The 25350-nt window shown below is 45.2% G+C and overlaps 1 protein-coding gene across 5 annotated transcripts in view; it reads left to right on the top strand.

Moving 5' to 3' along the window:
- The window catches only part of LOC118362702 (disheveled-associated activator of morphogenesis 1-like), an 81220-nt gene that overhangs the window by 28995 nt on the left and 26875 nt on the right, over window positions 1–25350 (top strand). For all 5 annotated transcript variants that reach the window (XM_035743261.2, XM_035743257.2, XM_035743259.2 and 2 more), the window contains exon 2: window positions 10452–10690. In XM_035743261.2, the coding sequence (XP_035599154.2) occupies window positions 10508–10690 (183 nt within the window). In that variant the 5' untranslated portion in view covers window positions 10452–10507. The remainder of the gene's footprint in view (window positions 1–10451; window positions 10691–25350) is intronic.

Genomic DNA, 25350 nt, shown 5'->3' with positions numbered 1-25350 from the left:
GGAGGAACTCATGTCTTGCTATCGGTAGAACACGCTTGAACAACTCAGCATTTTCCAGATGGTTGTGCACTTGTTGATGATTCTGAGAGAAGGAGTAGACTGTATGATGCATGTTTACTCCTTGTCATTATTCATCAGCCAAAGAAGCTTGTTTTGCTCTTTGTATATTAATCATACTGAAAGGGTTGAGGTTGTAACCTCTTCTACGTGACATTTAAGTTGTTGAAACTGATTGTTCTATAGCAGGGGTGTCAAACTCATTCCATGGAGGGCCTAGTGTCTGCAGGTTTTAGTTTAATCTTTTCAATTAAACACTAGACAACCAGGTGTGGGAAGTTCCCCCCCCCTAATTAGGGACCTTAATTCATCAATCAAGTACGAGGGAGGAGCGAAAACCCGCAGACACTCGGTCCTCCGTGGAATGAGTTTGACACCTGTGTTCTATAGCTTTGTTTACCTACAGGGCATAAATGTTACGGAGGCAGAACATTGTTATTGTATTGTTGTCCTGAGTCTGACAGCCCTGAACTATCATAAGGTAAGGCCATGAGTTTCGAAGAATATTTGAATGCAGACTTTATTTAGACAAAATGGATGCTCAGACCAAATTGTCCCCACACACTTGATGAACAGATATTCTTACTGAATTCAGTGTGTGCCTGGCTGTACAGTATATGTTGGTTTGGTCCAGCGGGTCAATGAGCAGCAGCAGGATGTGTAACATGTGGTTTACAGTCTGTCTCTAATGTTTAGATTAGAACTACATCATCTTTGACTGACCGCTGGGCTGCTGAGCAATACACTTCGAAGTTACTTCATTTCCTTTCACACTTTCTCTGTCTTGCAGTCCTCCTATGCTGCTGCTCATAGTGCAGTGAGTTTGTATTAGTGGTTATCAAGGCCAGTTGCCCAATCCCAGATTAAGCCTATTCATGGACTAAACTGCTTGGTCAATGGCGACTCAATCAGTCCCTTGAAAGTGCTTGTTAGAACAGGAATACACTTAATCTGGGTCCAGGAAACCCGGCCCATACTGCAAGTGAACAATGCTCCAATCAGTCAGATATAAACATAACATAATCAGAAATGGGAGCAGAGGAGTGTCTGTATGTGTCTGCTTTTATCAGAAGCCCTAACTCAGGGCAATGGCAGAGAGAGCAAGTGAGTCATCTTTTAGTGTTGTGTGTACAGCAATCAGAAGTTTGACGCGGCTGAGCACTGGAGAGAATATCAAACTGTCCTGCCTGTCAGGAGACTGATAAAGATCACGAACATCCTGCGATTGTTCAGGACTTTTAATTGCCAGATGTTCTCAGATGTGTGCGTGTCGTTGGAAGAAAAAAAATTAACTGTTTTTTGTTTTGCAGAGGGGTTACAGTGCAACTCATGGCCCTGTATCCAATATGACATCTGTACCCAATATGTGTAAACAGCTCTAGCTACGAAGAATCCAATAATTACTTCTTGAACACGTTGAGCGTATCTGGTTTTGCTTTAAGGGCAACAATCAGCCTGGTATGTTGTCTAAGTACACTTTGGGATCTCGAGATCATTTAATTTGATTCTGCACATCGTGAGTTGTATTTGTTCAAACATTGTTTTAGGGTTTGCCTCATCCCAGTGCTACGCAATTATAGCCTAGTAATACTCGTTGTTATTGGCATTGTTAGTTAGATGCCTGTCATAGGAATCAGCAATACCAGTCAAACTACAAGACACAATTCCACTTCAACTCAGTCAATTTCCCTTAATTGTTTGAATTTCAATGGAATTGATCCCAACCCTAATTTGAATGACTGTCAGCTCAGTAGCTGTGTGTTTTTCAGCTGGTACAGCGTAATCAGAAAGGCTGTTACAGTAGGAACATGTGTGGGTGTGAATGAGCGAGTCTGAGAATCAACCAGTGGCACTGCACACATCCTGTTTTCTCCTGCTGACTCACCTTTGGTACAACAATCAGAACAGATGTGGCTTCCGAAGCTCAGTGCCTCAGAGGGAGGGAGGCACGTTGGTGTATCAGCAGTGTTGTGAATTGGGGATTATGAATTCATGGATGTGTAATGTATGGGACTGTGTGTTGGATCATGGAGGATCATGAGTAAATTGAATTCATGTATAGCTCAGACATGCAAACATACAGGCTATACCCCCCACTCATGATAATCTCCCAAAATGCTCTCTGATTGCCTCTTTTGGATGTACAGTATACCATATATGTCATATATCACGGATAAACAGGAAATAGGATACGAATGAGACTGCTAATAAAAGTAACTGCATCAGTTAGTATTGCTATCAGCATACTGACTATTACAAGCTGCTCTTTGAAATGGAAGATATTAAAAATCCCCATCCCTCAAAGTTTTCCAGTCGGACTCTTTGTGCTTAGTCTTTAATAAAAGTAAGGAAAAAAGAAAGGAATGAGAAAGAGAAAGGAGAGGAAAAACTCAGTGTTTATTGATGGCTGTGCTTCAAAGAGTATCGCTTCCCTGAAGTTGTCCTGTGTGTGTCTCTTTCCTGAAGCTGACCTGGGTAAGAGGTAGGAATGGTTTCTCCAAAGGGCTCTGATCCAGGTCTTAGTACAGCTCTTCTGCAGTACCTGCCCTCCTTTTAGTTTTCCTCTTTAGTTCCCTGGAACAGAACATCTCCCTTTCTAAAGATGGATCGTGTAAAGTTCACAAGGACATCATCTGCTGTTGTAGGAACCGACAGATTCACTGGAGTCCAGCACAATGTGGAAAACACTCAGTTTGCATCCCAAATGGCATCCTACTCCCTATATACTAGGGGCCCTGGTATAAAAAAAGTAGTGCAGTAAAAAGGGTGCCATTTGGGACTTACTCTCTGTGCTGATGATGGTAGTCCATTCAGGAAGGACAAGGTTGCACATAAATAAACAGACCGCTTCATGTGTTTTTAAAATGACTGCCGGGGAGGGAGACTTATTTTAATTTGATTTCCTGGGGAGACATCGTGGTTTTATGTCATGTTTAGGTTAGGCATCTCTAGATGATGTGTGTTTGTTTTATACTTAGTCGGCAATTGTTTTTATTGCCATATAATGTTCAAACTATCTGCCTTTTGTACGCTGTTGATTCAGTGATGAAACAATTAAATTAGTAAATATTATACATATCATATCTTACAATATTCTATACTAGCAAATATACAACATACTGTATATAGGCCTACTTGCTGCAAAGAGTGGTCATTCACCTTTCTAGTCTTGTTTGGTCTGTTCACATTTGTCCATACCTAAGAAAGTGGTAAAGTTGTTCTCTAATAGGCTACTCCAAGACTTCAATGGTGTGGATTGTATGAGTTATGTGTGTTCCACAATCACATTATTTAGCTTAGTTACACAACCACAGGATTTAGCCTAGCTACACAACCACAGGATTTAGCCTAGCTACACAACCACAGGATTTAGCCTAGCTACACAACCACATGATTTAGCCTAGCCACTCAACCACAAGATTTAGCCTAGCTACTCAACCACAGGATTTAGCCTAGCTACTCAACCACAGGATTTAGCCTAGCTAATGTACAGATCCACAGGATTTAGCACACCCACACATTCTTAGTTCAAGACAAGCCTCTTTATAGTAACTGAAGATGTTGACTGATGATGTTTGCTTAGTGCTTTGTGGAAGGTCAGAGTAGTGCTTCCTTGGGAGTTTTGGAAGCTGATCTTTCTCGCTCTGGCCTTGTGTAAATCGACCTCTCAGAGGAGAAACATTGAGAGCATCTAACCTTGTGTAAATTATTCACTGAGATTTTTGTGAATGAACCCAAAACAGAGTAGACTTCCCTCAGTCTGACCTTAGCAGCCAGTGTGGTCCCCAGTGAGGTTATCACAGACTGCTGGGTTTCACTTTCCTCTCCTGCGGTTGTTAGATTGGCTTCTCAGGCCAGTCCTGGTTTCTGTTAGCTAACCCCAGGACCTCATTTACAAGTTAATATTCATGGAACTTTTCAGTTTAGCACAATTCTGAGGTGATATTGTTTTCTTTTGCTTTTCTCCTTTCATTTAGATTCTTAATCTTACTCTCTCAACAGGAGTTGAGTCTCTGGTTCCTGCTTAATCAAAGCTCATAGATACGAGTCGCATGATTTACACTCATAACATCCACATATCTCCCTCTTCAAAGACTAACATACTGCCATTTGTCTTACTGGCCCAGTTCTGGATCTTAGAAATCACTTTGCTTAAACTCAGGATCAATCTGTGACTTTGCTGTGAAATGCTTACTTACAAGCCCTTTCCCAACAATGCAAAGTTAAAAGGTAAGAAATGTAGCAAATAAAAATAGCAAGAGAAAAGACAACAACGAGGCGATATAAAAGTAGTACTGGTACCAAGTCAATGTATGGGGTAGTAGAAGTAATATGTACAAGTAGGTATGGGTTAAGGTAACTAGGCAATCAAGATAGATCATAAACAGAGTAGCAGCAGCGTATGTGAAGAGTGTAGAAGTGTGTGTGTGTGTGTCTATTGCCTGCTGCTAGTACATGAACATGAAACCACAGTGAGTTGAGCTGAGAAGCAGCGGGTCTTCCCAGTCAGTGCACTAATCCCCACAGTGCCCGTGTTTGGATATAAATCCTGGTCCTGTTGTGTAGGGTCACTGAGAGGGATGCGGCAGGCTGAGGCCCCGCGGCATAATATTGCTTCCTCTCTGTCTCTCTCTCTCTGTGTGTGTGTTTTCTAATCATCAAAAGCCACTGTAGCTAGGCCTCTAAACCAATCTGAGGATTGTGAGGGGAGACATGTTCTGGTCCGTGTGGTGAGGTAGCTATCTACCCATATATTTTAAAGCGGGTATGTTTGCTTTTATCTAATTCACTGAATGAATCCACTATAATGGAGCATTTCAATAAGCATTTTTCTACGACTGGCCATGCTTTCCACCTGGCTACCCCTACCCCGGTCAACAGTCCTGCACTCCCCACAGCAACTCGCCCAAGCCTCCCCATTCCTCCTTCACCTACATCCAGATAGCTGATGTTCTGAAAGAGCTGCAAACCCCTACAAATCAGCCAGGCTAGACAATCTGGGCCCTCTCGTTCTAAAATGATCTGACAAAATTGTTGCAACCCCTATCACTTGCCTGTTCAACCTCTTTCATATCGTCTGAGATTCCTAAAAATTGGAAAGCTGCCGCGGTCATCCACCTCTTCAAAGGGAGAGACACTCTAGACCCAAACTGCTACAGACCTATATCTATCCTACCCTGCCTTTCTAAGGTCTTCGAAAGCCAAGTTAACAAACAGATTACAGACCATTTTGAATCCTACCGTACCTTCTCCGCTATGCAATCTGGTTTCAGAGCTGGTCATGGGTGCACCTCAGCCATGCTCAAGATCCTAAATGATATCATAACCGCCATTGATAAGAGACATTACTATGCAGCCGTATTCATCGACCTGGCCAAGGCTTTCGACTCTGTCAATCACCACATTCTTATTGGCAGACTCAACAGCCTTGGTTTTTCAAATGACTGCCTCGCCTGGTTCACCAACTACTTCTCAGATGGAGTTCAGTATGTAAAATCGGAGGGCCTGTTATCCGGATCGCTGGCAGTCTCTATGGGGGTGCCACAGGGTTAAATGTTCTTCTCTGTATAGATCAATGATGTCGCTCTTGCTGCTGGTGATTCTCTGATCCACCTCTACGCAGACAACACCATTCTGTATACTTCTGGCCCTTCTTTGGACACTGTGTTAACTAACTTCCAGACGAGCTTCAATGCCATACAACTCTCATTCCGGAGCCTCCAACTGTTCTTAAATAGAAGTAAAACTAAATGTATGCTCTTCAACCGATCACTGCCCGCACCTGCCCGCCCGTCCAGCATCACTACTCTGGACGGCTCCGACTTAGAATATGTGGATAACTAGAAATACCTAGGTGTCTGGTTTAGACTGTACACTCTCCTTCCAGACTCACATTAAGCATCTCCAATCCAAAATTCAATCTAGAATCGGCTTCCTATTTCGCAACAAAGCATCCTTCACTCATGCTGCCATACATATTCTCGTAAAACTGACCATCCTACCGATCCTCAACTTCGGCAATGTCATTTATAAAATAGCCTCCAACACTCATCAAATTGGATGCAGTCTACCCATATACTACCCACCACTGCGACCTGTATGAGATAAGTTATCTGGCCCTCGCTTCATACTCGTCGCCAAACCCACTGGATCCAGGTCATCTACAAGTCTCTGCTAGGTAAAGCCACGGCTTATCTCAGCTCACTGGTCACCATAGCAGCACCCACTCGTAGCACATGCTCCAGCAGGTATATCTCACTGGTCACCCCTAAAGTTAATTCCTACTTTGGCCGCTTTTCCTTCCAGTTCTCTGCTGCCAATGACTGGAACGAACTGCAAAAATCACTGAAGCTGGAGACTCATATCTCCCTCACTAGCTTTAAGCACCAGCTGTCAGAGCAGCTCACAAATCACTGCACCTGTACATAGCCCATCTGTAAACAGCCCATCCAACTACCTCATCCCCATACTGTATTTATTTATCTTGCTCCTTTGCACCCTAGTATCTCTACTTGCACATTCATCTTCTGCACATCTACCATTTCAGTGTTTAATTGCTATATTGTAATTACTTCGCCGCCATGGCCTATTCATTGCCTTACCTCCCTTATCTTACCTCCTTTGCACTCACTCTATATAGACTTTTCTTTTTGTCTACTGTATTATTGACTGTATGTTTTGTTCCACGTGTAACTCTGTGTTGTTGTATGCGTCGAACTGCTATGCTTTATCTTGGCCAGGTCGCAGTTGCAAATGAGAACTTGTTCTTAACTAACCTACCTAGTTAAATAAAGGTGAAATAAAATAAATAAAAGAACAATCTGTAGTGTTGCACTGTGTTTTCTCTATACAGTAGACAATAACCCAGTAATGGCTCTCTCCCATTGACATTACAGGACTCTCTGTCTCTTTATTTGTAGTCCTTGAATGTCTAGTTGTATAACAGTACATTTAGGCCTCAGTTGTGGTTAGTGTCGTTAAGGTGAGGGAGAACACATTTTTTTTCTTAATGAGCATGGCCTTATTTCTATTAGAGCATGTTGGATGACGTTCATTCATATTCCATTCACCCAGTTCAATGTAACAAAGATGGGTTTAGGCTACTACATGATACTAACATTTTTCTTATACCCAACCTGAGGTTGCTATAACCTAGCCTATGAATGACAGTTTACAGCGTAGGTGACCACAGGTCGAGAGACATTTGAGGTGAGACATTGACATTCAATACCGCCTTGCACACTCTTGCCTGCATCTAGCTGATATAGGGTGTAATCATTAGTCCGAAGTTGCAAACAAGAGTTTCTATTGGAAAAATTCAGGTATGTTTATCCCCGTTTTGTTCTGTTTACTTCAGTTTTAAGAAAAGTTTTTTTTTTTTACAGAATCGGTGGAATGAATACACCCCTGATCACGCGTAAACAGAGTTCACTCTCGTAACAGCCACGTTGTATTCATTCTCTTCCCTTCACTTGTGGACTTCAAAGCACAACCCAGCTGTGTGGCCAGGAGAAAAAACCTTTCCAAGCCAAACCGCTACATACATCGTTATCACCATATTAACTAAAGTAACGTCAAACGTCAGCATTGTTAATAGAGCAAACGCATTAGTAAACTTGCTACAATCATGCAGTAATGTTATTGTACAGTCAGTAAGCAGTTACACCGACGGGCCATGATGGCAATAAATTAGTAGTACCAAAAGCTTATCTTCCAGTGTTGTGTTGGAAACTCAGCGAGCTAACATAGCATCCCTCTGTTTGAGCAGGGTGTTTCAGTAGGCTAAACTACCTGGCCGCATTTGCTAGCTAAGTAAGTGAAACTGAAAGTTAACTTTTTGGGGGGCGAAGAAATGTATTTGTATTGTCTTTCTCTCTCACTTTGAGTCAACTACTCACCACATTTTATACACTGCAGTGCTAGGTGGCTGAGGCTGATGCTTTCAGTACTAGATGAATTCTCTGGTCCTTTGATTGGTTGGCCAACATATCAGTTCATGCCTCGAGCTCTGATAGGCTGGAGGACGTCCTCTGAAATATATAATTACAAGTCTATGGAAGGGGGTGAGACTATGGAAGGGGGTGAGAACCACGAGACTCCTAGGTTTTGTATTGAGGTCAATGTACCCAGAGGAGTACAGAAACTAGCTTTCCACCGGCTACACCATGGTGCTACCCTACAGAGTGCTGTTGAGGCTACTGTAGACCTTTGCAAAATAGTGTTTTCAATCAGTTATTTGGTGACATGATTATGTTTAGTATAGTTTTTTCTAAAAAGGATAACTTTAAGTTTGACAATTTTTATGAAATTCACTGAGGAGGATGGTCCTCCACTGTTAGGCCTGTGTTTTAACTCAGCCACCCACATTTACATTTACATTACATTTAAGTCATTTAGCAGACGCTCTTATCCAGAGCGACTTACAAATTGGTGCATTCACCTTATGACATCCAGTGGAACAGCCACTTTACAATAGTGCATCTAAATCTTTAAAGGGGGGTGAGAAGGATTACTTTATCCTATCCTAGGTATTCCTTAAAGAGGTGGGGTTTCAGGTGTCTCCGGAAGGTGGTGATTGACTCCGCTGTACTTTGAGAACAATGCAGATGCAAAGTTTGGCAAAGTTTGGTTGCGGAATGACCATTTGTGCTATTTGTTCTGTCATTCTGCCCTGTTCAAGTAAATGTGTATTTGTTAAATTTCCTGTGGAAATTGTTAAGTCATCCTAAATGTCATTAAAAGCTGCATGGTTTGTTTAACTTTGCAATCATTTGGTTTTTGTTTGACGTACATTTTTAAAGTGAAACATCTGTTACAGTGGGGCAAAAAAGTATTTAGACAGCCACCAAGTTCTCCCACTTAAACGATGAGAGAGGCCTGTAATTTTCATCATAGGTACACTTCAACTATGACAGACAAAATGAGAGAAAAGAATCCAGAAAATCACATTGTAGGATTTTTAATGAATTTATTTGCAAATTATGGTGGAAAATAAGTATTTGGTCACCTACAAACAAGCAAGATTTCTGGCTCTCATAGACTTCATGCAACTTCTTCTTTAAGAGGCTCTTCTGTCCTCCACTCGTTACCTGTATTAATGGCACCTGTTTGAACTTGTTATCAGTATAAAAGACACCTGTCCACAACCTCAAACAGTCACAATCCAAACTCCACTATGGCCAAGACCAAAGAGCTGTCAAAGGACACCAGAAATAAAATTGTAGACCTGCACCAGACTGGGAAGACTGAATCTGTAATAGGTAAGCAGCTTGGTTTGAAGAAATCAACTGTGTGAGAAAATTATTAGGAAATGGAAGACATACAAGACCACTGATAATCTCCCTCGAACTGGGGTTCCACGCAAGATCTCACCCCGCGGGGTCAAAATGATCACAAGAACGGTGAGCAAAAATCCCAGAACCACACAGGGGGACCTAGTGAATGACCTGCAGAGAGCTGGGACCAAAGTAACAAAGCCTACCATCAGTAACACACTACGCCACCAGGGACTCAAATCCTGCAGTGCCAGACGTGTCCCCCTGCTTAAGCCAGTACATGTCCAGGCCCGTCTGAAGTTTGCTAGAGAGCATTTGGATGATCCAGAAGAAGATTGGGAAAATGTCATTTGGTCAGATGAAACCAAAATAGAACTTTTTGGTAAAAACTCAACTCATCGTGTTTGGAGGACAAAGAATGCTGAGTTTCATCCAAAGAACACCATACCTACTCTGAAGCATGGGCGGAAACATCATGCTTTGGGGCTGTTTTTCTGCAAAGGGACCAGGACGTGTAAAGGAAAGTGTAAAGGAAAGAATGAATGGGGCCATGTATCGTGAGATTTTGAGTGAACCTCCTTCCATCAGCAAGGGCATTGAAGATGAAACGTGGCTGGGTCTTTCAGCATGACAATGATCCCAAACACACCTCCCGGGCAACGTAGGAGTGGCTTCGTAAGAAGCATTTCAAGGTATAGAACAAAGTAGTGAGAAACTTTTGTTATTGACCAAATACTTATTTTCCACCATAATTTGCAAATAAATTCATAAAAAATCCTACAATGTGATTTTCTGGATTTTTTTTCTAATTTTGTCTGTCATAGTTGAAGTGTACCTATGATGAAAATTACAGGCCTCTCTAATCCTTTTAAGTGGGAGAACTTGCACAATTGGTGGCTGACTAAATACTTTTTTGCCCCACTGTACGTCTCATTCTGTGACCGTGGAATTGCCCATGGCATAGATCATGTGACATACACCATGCTCTGGGAGTGACATAGACCACACCCTCAGGGTTAGAATTGACATATTTCACACCCTCAGAAGCCAAATTAATAACCTGGTTAAATGACTCCAACCATGTATTCCACTAACAATCTGTTTTGTCTCCTTCTACAGGGAGCCGTGGTGAGAAACGGTAACGTTCCCTAGAAAGGGCCCAAACCCTGGCCGCCATGGCCCCTCGCAAGCGTCCAGGGCGGGGCCTCTCCGATATTTTCTGCTGTTTTAAAGGGAGTGATCACCCGGAGATCACCTACCGCCTTCGCCATGACAGTAACTTCATCCTACAGACCATGGAGCCCTCCCTGCCCATGCCGCTTGAAGAGGAGCTGGATGCCATGTTCTCTGAGCTGGTTGTACGTACTGTTCTTGGGCTGGGCTGGATCCAATGCCATGCTGAATTGCTGTGTCATTCTCATTCTCTGCTTCTCTCGTCCATTCAAGTGATACTTCGGAATTTTGGCAATGAGGCCCTTTGTCTAGTTAGAGTTGGCTTGAGAAACTACTTCTAGCTTCCTTAATACTGGACACAGAGACATACAAATGGTATCTACCATTTAATCTGACTTTGGGGAAGTAGACAAAATGCCTCATTGCCAAAATCCCAAAGTATCCTTTTAAGAGCTGCTGGTTGGTAGTTGGTTCAGTTCTACTGTATAGATGACTAAAGGGATCTGGCCATTTATGGCTTTCATTTATTACATGATTACACTCGAATTAAAATCTTTCAGGACTGTGAAGTATTTAACTAGCTTAATCATATGTGGGGATACGTGGATGGCCATGTTTGAAGGCGAAGCGGCCAGGTCTGCACTTGCTTTTCTTCTGTGTGATTTGGACTCATAAATACTCACAAAGGGAGGAGCTCGCATTTGATATATTTCTTCTGAAATACTTTGTGAGCTTGTTTCCAGCATAATCAATGCTTCTTAGCAGCAATATAAAGGCATAGCAGACACTCTTATCAAGAGCGACAATTAGTTTGGTGAGACAACCTCAATAATGTTGTTATCAGCAAAGTCAGTGCTAGTAGGAGAAGACATTACTTTTTTGGGGATCCTTGAGATTGATTGGGATTGGGCCTTGGGATTCATTTAAGATACTCTGTGAAGAGGTAGGGTTTCAGACATTCTCGGAAGATTGGCAGGAACTTTGCTGATTTAGAGTCAGGAGGAAGCCATCTTTGGGGTGCCCTGACAGAGCATTGACCTGGCTGAGCGGGAGCTGACCCCCACAGGGGTGCGAGGACCAAGAGACTAGAGATGGCAGAATGGAGTGCTCGGGTTAGGGTGTAGGATTTGAGCATAGCCTGAAGGTAGGGAGGGCTAGTTTCCATTGCTATTCCGTAGGCAAACACCATGGTCTTGTAGTGGAGGAGGTGGTGGGCCGACATCTAAGCTGAGATGTCTGCCAGGCACACAGAGATGCGGGTTGTCACCTGGGTGTCAGAAGGGGGAAAGGTTGAGTAGTTGAGGAAGTAGTTGAGTGTCATTTGCTTAGCAGTGATAGGAGAGATCATGTGACGGAGCCAAGTGGCTTAGTGTATAGAGAAAATAGGAGAGGGCCTGGAACCGGGCCCTGGGGGACACCAGTAGTGAGAGCAGATCCTCAGATCCTCTCCACTTTACCTGGTAGGCGCAACCTACTAGGTAGGATGCAATCCAAGAGTGTGCAGTGCCTGAGATGGTGGAGAGGAGGATCTGATGGTTCACAATGTCGAGGGCAGTGGACAAGTATAGGAGGATGAAAACAGAGTCAGCTTTGGCGGTGAGGAGAGTCTCCGTGACAGAGGAGAGCAGTCTCAGTTGAGTGAGCCGTCTTGGAGCCTGACTGGTTAGGGTCAAAAAGGTCGTTCTGAGAGAGATAAAGAGAGAGAGTTGGTCAGAGACAGCATGCTCAAGTGTTTTGGAAAGAAAAGAAAGATGGGATAACGGTCTGTAGTTTTTGACGTGAGAAGGGTTGAGTGTTTGTTTCTTGAGGAAGGGAGCGACTCTGGCCTTCTTGAAGTCCGAGGGGACTCAACCAGTAGTCAGGGATGAGTTGATGAGGGGAAGTGAGTAATGGGAGGTCTCCAGATGTGGTCTGGAGAAGGGAAGAGGGGATGGGGTTGAGCGGGCAGGTTGACGGGTGGCGGGACATCACAAGTTGCAGGATTCCATCTGGAGAGAGCGGGGAGAAAGAGGTCAAGGCATAGGAAGTTCTGTGAGAGTGGGACCAGTGGACTCAGTAGGCTGAGTGAATTGGGAAGGGACATCGTCAACCTTCTGTTCAAAGTGGTTGACAGTTGTCCGCAGAGAGGTAGGTAGGAGGTGGAGGATTAAGGAGGGAGGAGAAGGTGTAAAAAAGTTTCCTAGGGTTAGAGGCAGAAGCTTGAAATGTAGAGTGATCAAAAGTAGCTTAATAGCGGATACAGAGGAAGAGAAGGTAGAGAGAAGGGATAGGTCCTCCGGAACTTTAGTTTTCCTGCGTTTCAGCTCAGCTGCAGCCCTATTCTGTAAGCTTGCTGTGAGTCACTCAGCCACGGAGCAGGAGGTGAGGGCCAAGAGGAAAGGGGACAGTGAGAGTCATAGGATGCGGAAAGGGAGGTGAGTAGGGTTGAAAAGGCAGAATCAGGAGACAGGAGAGAGAAGGATTTAGCATATGGTAGAGATGATAGGATGGAAGAGGAGAGAGTAACGGGAGAGGGAGAGCAAAGATTGTTATGGTTGAGTGGGTAGGGAGGGAGGGAGGGAGGGAGGGAGGGAGGGAGGGAGGGAAATTGTGATCAGAGACTTGGAGGGGGGTTGCAGTAATAGTGTTTCAGATGAAGGAAACTTCAGAAAACTCAGAGGCCAATGCTTCCTCTTTGTATGGTCATCACAGGGTCAACAAAGGCCCAGTGCTCATGCCTCTATAGGGATAGAGAATAGCTTCTTCCTAGTGCTCATCCTAATAATCCCAAGCTCTCTGTTATCCCCTTATTACTCTCACTATTGATCCATTAAAGGGTTAGCTACCATGAGTGAGACACGCTCATCCTCATTTAGCTCTGCAGACCCCATTGAGAAGGGGGCCAGTGAGTGTTCGTGCAGGCATTGGCTACCAGTTCATGATGGTGCCTGTCCTTGTCCCTACCCAGCAGCAGCAGCCGCCAGCAGTACAGTCTGGCCCTTCAACTTGCAGGGCTTCCACGCGCTCTGCCGACTGAGTCAGTTGTCCCAGGCACTGGCCAAACAAGACTCCTACATAGAATCCATTTGCAGCCATTGTGTCCTGATTGGACCTCTCACAATGGGCCAAAACAGAGATGTCAAACAGTATCAGCCTAAACTCCAGCATGGTAAACACCCCAGCTCTATGCCTCTGGATGAGGGAAATTTGGCTTGGGTCATATTGAGTAGGCACGAACGGAAGAAAACTGTCAAACGTGGAGGTGCCATAATAGACGAGGGGATGTTGCCAACCATCCACTTAGTTCATATTTGAAAGAAGAAGAGTAATACAGGATACATAGAGAGAGCTGTGTTTTGTTATTTTCTTTGAAGTAATTTATATTACTTCAAAGGTCAGCCGAAAAATGATTTAGGAAGCTCTCTCGTTATCTCTAAGTTATTTCAGTCCTCCATTCCTTCCGTCTGTCCAGTGATGTAGTGGTGCTTTGAAAAGTGAGTACTTCCTGTCTTATTTATTTAAGAAACATTTACATACACTCTGAATGCCCTAAAATGATGAATCCCATATTGGTCTTTCCCAGTCAGGCCAACCCAAGCTGTACTGTGCAAGTATGCTAATAGTAGTTCTACTATTGAAACAGGTTTTCGCTCTCAAAGTAACACTTTTTTTTATTAGAAAAACAACAAAATTGGATGTTCTCAGTCCATAACAATGCTTAAACCACATCGCGAGACTACTTTTATTTTTTGAGAGTAGTTACCCTTTTAATTCAAGTGCACATGCACCTTGCACTGTGGTTTAGTTAGCAGTGTTTCTGTAGCACATGAGTTTGCAAAACAAATGGTCACTGGATTGATGCAAATCATGATATCATTCTGCCAGGTAGGCATAAGCTACTTTGTAGCTACTTTTTGGGAAAGTCTTTCTATCTAGCAGACGACGGTTAGGCCTATCATTAGCATCGCTATGTCTTTCCTGTTCCTTAATTGTTTGAAACTTGGACTTTTTTACCTCCTATTAATGTCTTGTCTTGGTTCAAAGTAGCCTATAGCCAAAATCCCACTATAGAAACGTTGAGACAATTATTTTATAAATACTTTATTTTGTAAAGAGTTCTCCTGTTCTTATTGGTTTTCTTTCAATTTTCTTTCATTGTCTAACAGCCAAATGCAGTATCCTATTCATATTCGCAACCCATGATAGTTGTTGCATCTTTAGATCTCCCCTCTTTCTACATTTCTAACAGATATTTCCATCTCTGTCCATTAAACCGCTCACATGTGTGGTGCAGATTTTAGAACTGTGTTCTCCCGCAAATTGCATTTTGGAACATTTGCGCAAAGGCCTACCGCAGTTGGCACAATTCTGCGCCTAAAATGTGAAAAAATAGTAGTTGATCAACATTTTTAGGCTAAACATTCTGATCTGCTACTGTTCCATCAACCTTATTAATTGATATGACATATACATCCTCGACACTACTTTTATATGTTTAAAAAGTGAGTATAAGCAATGCCCACTGAAAATAAGTGGGTATGCAGTGTATACCCTCCACTACACCACTGCGTCTGTCCGTTGATGCACCAGACAGTTGTGTGTCTCTGACTTGGGGCTCCACACGTCTCGTCTGGATAAGATCAGGCCTGTAGCTTGGCAGACCTGGAGAAGAGCTGTGGCATCTGGCAGTGATGTTTTCTCTCTGGTATGCCTGTTGTTCACACTGAACTATCTGCTCTGCTTTAGCTACTCTGTTTTGATGGGTTTTATGTTAGCCACATTTCATGCTGTCTGTTGGTCAAAACATTTTTTTTTGTGTGTCTTTTTTTCACTCCTTCTCCACGTCCTCCACAGTCACCACTGTGCTGTTATGGGGAGAGATAGTTGACCTGTAATAACTTACACATGAAGTTGATATATTAGCACCCAAACATATGGTTTGAGAATGAACTGAGAGGCGTTGCAGTGGATAGCAGCCGTTTTACTGGCTTCCTGACCAATTCCGCTATTTTTGTGTGACCGAAAACAGCATCTGGAGATCTGAACAGCGATCACTAACCGGTTTCTACTTCAACGAGTCAGCAGCTCTGGACGTTCTGCATACTCCGACACAAGGCCCTAATCACCGGGACTCAAAATTGGATGAGATGGCGCGAAAGATGCAGATGAGCCGGCATCCCGACCAAACTTTGTTGACAAGTAAATAAACCGCCTCTAGGTACAGTCACTAGAGAACAAACTGGACGAGCTCCGTTTGAGACTATCCTACCAACAGGACCTGAAGAATTGTAATGTTCTATGTTTCACAGAGTCGTGGCTGAACAAGAAGATGGATAATATACATCTTGTTGGCTGTTCCATACATCTTCAAGACCGGTTGGCAGACTCGGGTAAGATGAGGGAGGGAGTGGTGTGTCTGTGTTAACTGCTGGGGCGCAATCTCGAATGTTAAGGAAGTCTCAAGTTTTTGCTCTCCTGAGTTTAGAATACCTTATGATAAGCTGGAGACCCAACATATTTTTCATAGCACTCTATTTATCAATGCAAACCAATGCTGGCACTAAGACCACACTCAATGAGCTGTTTAGGGCCATAAGCAAACAAGAAAGTGCCCACCCAGAGGCAACTCTTCTCATGGCTGGTGATTTTAGGTGCAGGGAAACTGAAATATGTTTTATTTCATTTTTATCAAGATGTCATAAGTGAGACTACAGGCAAAAACAATCTAGATCCCCTTTTCTCCACACACAAACATATACAAGGCTCTCCCCTGCCCTCCCTTTGGCAGATCTTACCATAACTCTATCCTCTTGTTTCCTGCTTACAAGCAAAAACTCAAACAGGAAGTACTAGTGGTCCGATGAAGTGGATGCTAAGCTACAGGACATTTGCACTGAGCTAAAGGCTAGAGCTGCCCCTTTCAAGGAGTGGGACTCTAATCCGGAACGCTTGTAAGAAATCCAGCTACGACCTCGGACAAGCTATCAAACAGGCAAAGCGTCAATACAAGAAAAAGATTGGATGAGATACTACAAATACAAATTATGACAAAAACAAAATGATTAACCAGTCATAACTAGCCAATGGCAATGCAGATTACACAGTAAGCAACCAATCGATTAAACACAGGATATGACATCACCTACTACGCCTGCGCTGATGCTCGTCAGATATGGCAAGGCTTGCAAACTAACACTGATTACAAAGGGAAACCGAGCAGCGAACTGCCCAGTGACACGAGCCTAGCAGACGAGCTTATATGCTAGCTTTGAGACAAGCAACAATGAACCATTCATGAGAGCACAAGCAGTTCCAGACCATTCTCCATAGCTGATGTGTTTCAAGTAGACCACCATAGGTTACCTTGGAGTTCTTGGGCACAGGGACTGTTTAAATTATTTTTGCCTCATAACCTTGAAAGGCTGGTAATCACTCACATCAACACCATCATCCCAGATGTCCTGGACCCACTCCAATTCACATACCGCCCCAACAGATCCACAGATTATGTAATCTTTATTGCACTCCACACTGCCCTCTCCCACGTGTGCAAGAAGCACACTTATTTGAGAATGCTGTTTATGGACTACAGCTCAGCGTTAAATACCATAGTGCCCTCGAAGCTCATCACTAAGCCCTGAACCCTGGGACTGAACACTTGCATCTGGATCCTGGATTTCCTGACGGGCCACCCCCAGGTGGTGAGGGTAGGCAACAACATATCCAACACACTGAGCATCATCACGTAGGCGCCTCAAGGCTGCGTGCTTAATCCCTTCTTGTACTCCCAGTTCACCCACGGCTTTGTGGCTGCGTACAACTCAAACGCCATCATTAAGTTTGCTGACAAAACAGGACAGTGGTAGACCTGATCACCAACGATGATGAGACAGCTGATAGGGAGGAGGTAAGTGACCTGGCAGTGTGGTGCCAGGACAACAACCTCTCCCTCAAAGTTAGCAAGAGCTGAACGTAGACTACAGGAAACGGAGGGCCGAGCACGCTCCCATCCAGATCGACGGGGCTGTAGTGGAGTGGCTCGAGAGATTCAAGTTCCTTGGTGTCCACGACAACTAATACCGAGGCACCAAGTCTGGAACTAACAGGATCTAGAACAGCTTCTACCCCCAAGCCACAAGACTTCTAAATAGCTACCCGGACTATTTATCTAACTATCTGCATTGACCCGCTTGACTTGACTCATGACTCATTAACTCTTGACTCATTACATACACCGCTGCTACGGTTTATTATCTCTACTGTTGCCAAGTCACTTTAGCCCCACCTATATGTGCATTCTGTATCTACTGGTGCCCTGTGTTTTTATATTTTTTATTTATTTAACCTTGATTTAACTAACGGAGGGCCAAGCAAGTCATTTAAGAACAAATTCTTATTTCCAATGACGGCCAGGAAAAAAGCCCCCTACGGGTACGGGAAAATATATCCAAGTTATCGTTACTCATTTTTGATTTATTCCTCGTTATTATTTTTTCAATGTTTTTTTTCTATTTTTCCCTGCATTGTTGGGAAGTTCCCATAAGCATTTTCCTGTTAGTCTGTCTGTTGTTTATGAAGCATGTGACAAATGAAATGTGATTTGATCCAGTCCCGACAGGAATTCTGATGCATTATAGGTGTTGTCATAGAAATGGGGTGTTGTCTGGTCACGCGTAATGTAATAAATAATCCTTTGATATCCCACTTGGCAGCAATCCTGTCCTGTCTGGAATCTGTCCAATGGGATGTCAAATAATGATGTGATATTGCAGGGATGTTTGGCTGTAAGTGATGATTGTTGACAAACATATAGAGGGACCAGACAGTGGATCAATGGCGCTGCAGGCTGGTTTAGATTTTGGGAACAGCAGACAAATATGGATGGGGCATACAAACACACACACAGAGCATTCATAGCTGTCCTGTATGACTCAGCTGATAGAGCATGGCGCTTGCAAAGCCGGGATTGCATGTTCATTTCCTTGGGCCAGCCACCCATACGTAAAATATATGCACACATGAGTAAATGACTTCATATAAAATCAACCTGCTAAATGGAGTGTGTGTGTGTGTGTATAAACTCAGCAAAAAGATAAACGTCCTCACTGTCAACTGCGTTTATTGTCAGCAAACCTCACGTGTAAATATTTGTATGAACATAAGATTCAACAACTGATACATGAACTGAACAAGTTCCACACATGTGACTAAAATAAATGGAATAATGTGACCCTGAACAAATGCAGCCACCGGCTGCATTAAGTACTCCAGTGCATCTCCTCCTCGTGGACTGCACCGGATTTGCCAGTTCTTGATGTGAGATGTTACCCTACTCTTCCACCAAGGCACCTGCAAGTTCCCGTTTATTTCTTGGGGGAATGGCCCTAACCCTCACCCTCCGTTCCAACAGGTCCCAGACGTGCTTAATGGGATTGAGATCCGGGCTTTTTGCTGGCCATGGCAGAACACTGACATTCCTGTCTTGCAGGAAATCACACACAGAACGAGCGGCATTGTCATGCTGGAGGGTCATGTCAGGATGAGCCTGCAGGAAGGGTACCACATGAGGGAGGAGGATGTCTTCCCTGTAATGCACAGCGTTGCGATTGCCTGCAAGGACAACAAGCTCAGTCCGATGATGCTGTGACACACCGCCCCAGACCATGACGGACCCGCCACCTCCAAATTGATCCCGCTCCATAGTACAGGCCTCTGTGTAACTCTCATTCCTTCGACGATAAATGCAAATCCGACCATCACCCCATGTCAGACAAACCCGCGACTCGTCAGTGATTAGCACTTTTTGCCATTCCTGTCTGGTCCAGCGACGTTGGGTTTGTGCTCATAGGTGAAATTGTTGCCGGTAATGAGGATCTGCCTTACAACAGGCCTACAAGCCCTCAGTCCAGCCTCTCTCAGCCTATTGCGGACAGTCTGAGCACTGATGGAGGGATTGTGCTTTCCTGGTGTAACTCGGGCAGTTGTTGTTACCATCCTGTACCTGTCCCACAGGTGTGATATTCCGATCCTGTGCAGGTGTTGTTACACGTGGTCTGCCACTGCGAGGATGATCAGCTGTCCGTCCTGTCTCCCTGTAGCGCTGTCTTAGGTGTCTCACAGTACAGACATTGCAATTTATTGCCCTTGACATATCTGCAGTCCTCAAACCTCCTTACAGCATGCCTAAGGCACGTTCACGCAGATGAGCAGGGACCCTGGGCATCTTTCTTTTGCTGTTTTTCAGAGTCCGTAGAAAGGCCTCTTTAGTGTCCTAAGTTTGTGACCTTAATTGCCTACCGTCTGTAAGCTGTTAGTGTCTTAACGACCGTTCCACAGGTGCATGTTCATTAATTGTTTATGGTTCATTGAACAAGCATGGGAAACAGTGTTTAAAGCCTTTACAATGAAGATCTGTGACGTTTATTTGAATTTTTACGAGTTATCTTTGAAAGACAGTCTCCTGAAAAAGGGATGTTTCTTTTTTTTGCTGTGTGTGTACACACTAAAGTTCAAAAGTTTGGGGAATTGTCCTTGTTTTTGAAAGAAAAATACATTTTTTGTCCATTTTAAAATAACGTAAAATCGATCAGAATTATAGTGTAGACATTGTTAATGTTGTAAATGAGTATTGTAGCTGGAAACGACAGATTTGTAATGAAATATCTACATAGGCGTACAGAGGCCCATTATTAACAACTATCACTCCTGTGTTCCAATGCCACGTTGTGTTAGCTAATCAAATTCGATCATTTTAAAAGGCAAATTGATCATTAGAAAATTGCAAAAGAGTTATGTTAGCACAGCTGAAAACTGTTTTTCTGATTTAAAGAATCAATAAATCTGGCCTTCTTTAGACTAGTTGAGTATCTGGAGCATCAGCATTTGTGGTTCGATTACAGGCTCAAAATGGCCAGAAACAAAGAACTTTCTTCTGAAAATTGACAGTCTATTTTTGTTCTGAGAAATGACGGCTATTCCAAACTAGACACTCTAATGTACTTGTCCTCTTGCTCAGTTGTGCACTGGGGCCTCTCACTCCTCTCTCTATTCTGGTTATAGCCAGTTTGCACTGTTCTGTGGAGGGAGTAGTATGGACAAAAAATATACTTTTCTTTCAAAAACAAGGACATTTCTAAGTGACCTGTAACTTTTGAACGGTTGTGTGTGTGCACACACGGAGTATACTAAACATTTGGAACATCTTCCTAGTATTGAGTTGCGCCCTAATCTATGAGCCTAATTAGGGCGTGGGTGGCAGCCCCACCAACAGGGGAGCCAGACCCAGCCAATCAGAATGAGTTTTTCCCCACAAAGGGTTTTTATTACAGACAGAAAAAATCCTCAGTTTCATCAGCTGTCTGGGTGGCTGGTCTCAGACGACCCCATAAGTGAATAAGCCGGATGTGGCGGTCATGGGCTTGCATGGTTACACGTGTTCTGCGATTGTAAGGCCGGTTTGACGTACTGACAAATTCTCTAAAATTATATTGTAGGCGGCTTATGGTAGAGAAATGAAAATGTAATTCTCGGGCAACAGCTCTGGTGGATATTCCTTCAGTCAGTTTGCCAATTGCACGCTCCCTCAACTTGAGATGTCTATGGCATTGTGTGACAAAACTGCACATTTTTGAGTGGCCTTTTATTGTCCCCAGCACAAGTTGCACATGTGTAATGATCATGCGGTGTAATCAGCTATTCCTCCCCTGTCAAGTGGATGGATTTTCTTTGCAATGGACAAATGCTCACTAACAGGGATATAAAAAAAGTACACAAAATTTGAGAGAAAAGCGCTTTTTGTGTATTCTAAAATGTATAGTGGCGTACAGAAGGTCAGCCACCAGGGGGAGACTCGTTGAGGCCTGGTGACAGACTTGAGTATACATCACGAGGCGATGGATCAATCTGCTGGATGCGCCAGGTCTCGACGGGCTCTCCAGCCAGGACTAATTGGGGCTGGTTGGGGATTGGTGCATAATCAAAGGCTGATTGCTCACCGGCTGTACAAGTCCCATAAAGCTGCCAGAAGGGCAGCACACAAGGGAGAGACCTGGGGAGAGAAGGACTCCCCTATAGTTGTGAACGGTACCAGATGTAACAGGAGGGAGTTCAGTTTTGATCCCCACAGCCTACAGCTAGACCAGGAGCCCAGAAGACGGTATCCCGGAGAGGGTATCTTGGGGGAGACCTTTTCTTTTGGACGATTATTTTAATAAACACCTTTTGAAACTGAGCTAATCCTGCTCTGTCTGTGTCTGATCTGTGTAAACGTTTTGACCCAACCCCCTGCGGGTGATCTGACAACGTGGTCAGATCAGGGTTGACTGTTACGTAGCATCCGCATGGACGAGTTGATAGCTCAGTTCATCTGGGCCCAACAAGCCCAGCAGGCGGTTCAGGAACGAACGCGGGAGGAACAGTGGCTATAAAACCTCCACCTCATTGAGGAAATCAGGAAGCTACAAGGAGGAGTGTCTACTGAATCACATCCAAACCAGTTTTTATTCAAGCTAACAGAAGATGACGACATCGAAACCAACCTCTTTACGTTTGAACGGACAGCGCTACGAGAAGGATGGCCTAGGCAGAAGTGGGCCAGTCTGCTCGCCCCGTTCCTCTCTGGGAACACCAAAAAGGCGTATTGGGACCTGAACGATGAACAGGCAGCTAACTACGACAGACTCAAACTTGGAGATACTCACAGCCTGGCCCATCGGGCTCAACTATTCCACAGCTGGAGGTTCGTAGCCGACACATCCCTCCCGAGCCCAGATGAGCGACCTACTACGCATCACCAGGGGATGGCTCGTACCCACCCACTCCATCCTAGACAAAGTGGTCCTCACTTCCTACGGGCACTACCCCACGACATGAAGAGGGCAGCGAGTCTATGCGCGCCCCAGACCTTGGAGGGCCTCCTGGAAGCAGTGGAGACTCATCAGAACACTCAGGCCCTGCTGAGTGGTAGCCGGGCAGAGTCGGTGACCAGTTCAAGGAGTCGGAAGGACAGCCCCACTGCTGGGTACCCAGAACCGCCAGTCGGCAGGGCCAAGACAGGGCCAAAGGACCGCAAACCCTTGTAGAGACGGCTGGGGTAGGGCCGACCCGCCACCGATGACCCCAGGTAGATGGAGACCAAAAGTGTTTTGAGTGTGGCACCTGGGGGCACGTGGCCTTGAATGTCCTGGGTTGAGAGGAGTCCATGCCATCTGCAAGTCCTGGAAGCGAGGTGAGTCACACAGTGAACTACGTCACCTCCTGTTGGGCACACCACGAATCAAGTGCACCCATGGTCCCAGTGAAGGTTGACGGACACAACACAGAAGCTGTATTAGACTCCGGAAGTATGGTTACACTCGTAACCACGAGCCTGCTGAACCAGGAGACCGAACGGAGTAGGGAGATGTCCATTTGCTGTGTTCACGGGGACACAAAGCGGTATCCAACCGTATGGGCCAACATCGTGACGCCACAAGGGAACTGCCAGATGATGGTGGGTGTAGTACCAGAGTTGCTGGTACCTCTCCTAGTGGGACGAGATTGTCCACTGTTCGCGGCCTGAAGCAAATGGTTGACCAACCTGCATCTACGGGTCCGGAGTCGGAGGGGGTGCTGGAACTTGACCCCCAGCTGGGGAACCACGTGAGGAAGAGCCCAGCCTCCCCTTCCTCAATTTCGAGGGGCCAGTCGAGACACCCCCTGGGGGCCAACTGAGGGGACAATTTGCGACGGCCCAGTGGGAGGACCCTAACTTGAAATCCGCCCTTAGCCCAAGTGATAGCGGTGGATGGACAGCTACTTCTGGGGGTGAGTGACTGGCAATACCCCCATTTCCAAATCAAGAATAACCTTTTGTATCAGGTGTCACGCCAACAGGGGGAACCTCGAGAGGTATTGTTGCTGCCCCGACGGTACATGGGAACTGTTCTTCAGCTGGCCCACACCCACCTGTTTGGGGCGCACCTGGGAATGGAGAAGACCCGGGAATGGATCGCCGCCCGGTTCCACTGGAGCCGGGATGAGGAGGGCCGTGGAAAACTACTGTCACAGCTGCCCGGAGTGTCAAATGACTGCCGCAAATCACACTTCCGAAACACACTGGTCCCCCTACTCATAATCGGGATGCCCTTTGAATGCATCGCCATGGACATAGTGGGACCCCTGGTAAAAACAGCACGAGGACACCAGGACATCCTGGTAATCGTAGACTATGCCAACCGGTATCCCGAGGCCATTCCCCTACGGGCGGCGGTGTCCAAGGAAATCGCCCTGGAGCTGTTCCACCTCTTTAACCGGGTGGGCATCCTGAATGAGATCCTGACAGACCAAGGTACTGAGTTTATGTCCCACCTAATGAAAGATTTGTGTGCTCTCCTCTCCTGGGACCAGCTACTACCCCACCTAAATGTTCTCAATCTGAGAAGTACCCCAGTCCTCCATGGGGTTTTCCCCTTTCGAACTCCTCTATGGGAGGAGGCCACGCGGCCTACTGGACCTCACCAAGAAGGTGTGGGAAGCCCAACCGATCCCCTTACACAGCGTGGTAGAGCACGTTGAGACGATGAGGGAGCGGATGACAGCCATATGGCCAGTCGTGAGGGAACATATGGAGAAGGCCCAACGCGCCCACGCCCAGTTCTACAATCGGGGAGCACAGCCCTGAGAATTACAGGTGGGACACAGGGTGTTGGTCTTAATCCCCACAGCCGAAAGTAAGTTCCTGGCAATATGGCACGGGCCCTACGAGGTGAATAAGAAGCTGGGACCTGTCAATTATGGAAACCTCAGCAGGTGAACCAGTTGAAGAAATGGCACGAGAGGACAGCCTTGGCCGTGTTATGGTCGGGGCACCGAATGCCAACGGTACCAATGAGGACCTCGAGCCAGCCCAGAGGCATGAGCTCAGGGAGCTCGTCGATCGGAACATGGCGGTGTTCTCTAAGAAGCCCGGCCGCATGACCCTCATTGAACACCACATGCATACCCGGCCCGGGGAAACGGTACGAAAGAGGCCATATCGGATTCTGGAGGCCCGAAGGAAGGCCATGAAACAGGAAGTGGAGACTATGCTGAGGATGGGGGTCGTTGAAAAGTATCACAGTGCATGGTGCAGCCCCATTGTGTTGGTGCCCAAACCGGACGGTAGCCTGCGCTTCTGTAATGATTTCCGCGGTGTGAACGACATAAGCTTGTTCGATGCCTACCCTATGCGGAGGGTGGATGAGCTCATCGACCGATTGGGGAAAGGACCGGTACATCAGCACCCTTGACCTGACCAAAGGATATTGGCAGGTACCGTTGGCAAACTCCTCCTGGGAGAAGATGGCGTTTTCGACACCAGGCGGATTGCATCAGTACCGTCCATATTTGAGATTTTTGGTTCCAACCGCCCTGTCTTTGTGAGACGCAGAGTAGGTGAGCTGATGATCTCCGCATTTTGTATTTCCCACCGTTAAGCATGGAGGAGGTGGTGGGATGGTGTGGGGGTGCTTTGCTGGTGACACTGTGATTTGTTTAGAATTCAAGGCACTCTCAACCAGCATGGCTGTGTAAGGGCTATTTGACTAAGAAGGAGAGTGATGGCGTGCTGCATCAGATGACCTGGCCTCCACAATCCCCCGACCTCAACCTAACTGAGATGGTTTGGGTTGAGTTGGACCGCAGAGTTAAAAAAAAGCAGCCAACATGTGCTCAGCATATGTGGGAACCCCTTCAAGATGAAGCTGGTTGAGAGAATGTCAAGAGTGTGCAAAGCTGTCATCAAGGCAAAGGGTGGCTACTTTGAATAATCTAAAATATATTTTGATTTGTTTAACACTTCTTTTGGTTACTACATGATTACATGTGTTATTCCATAGTTTTGATGTCT

This window comes from Oncorhynchus keta, chromosome 29 (assembly GCF_023373465.1).
Source record: "Oncorhynchus keta strain PuntledgeMale-10-30-2019 chromosome 29, Oket_V2, whole genome shotgun sequence".
Lineage (NCBI taxonomy): Eukaryota > Metazoa > Chordata > Actinopteri > Salmoniformes > Salmonidae > Oncorhynchus > Oncorhynchus keta.
Note: the sequence above shows the minus strand (reverse complement) of the source record. Positions and strands in the feature narration are given on the sequence as shown.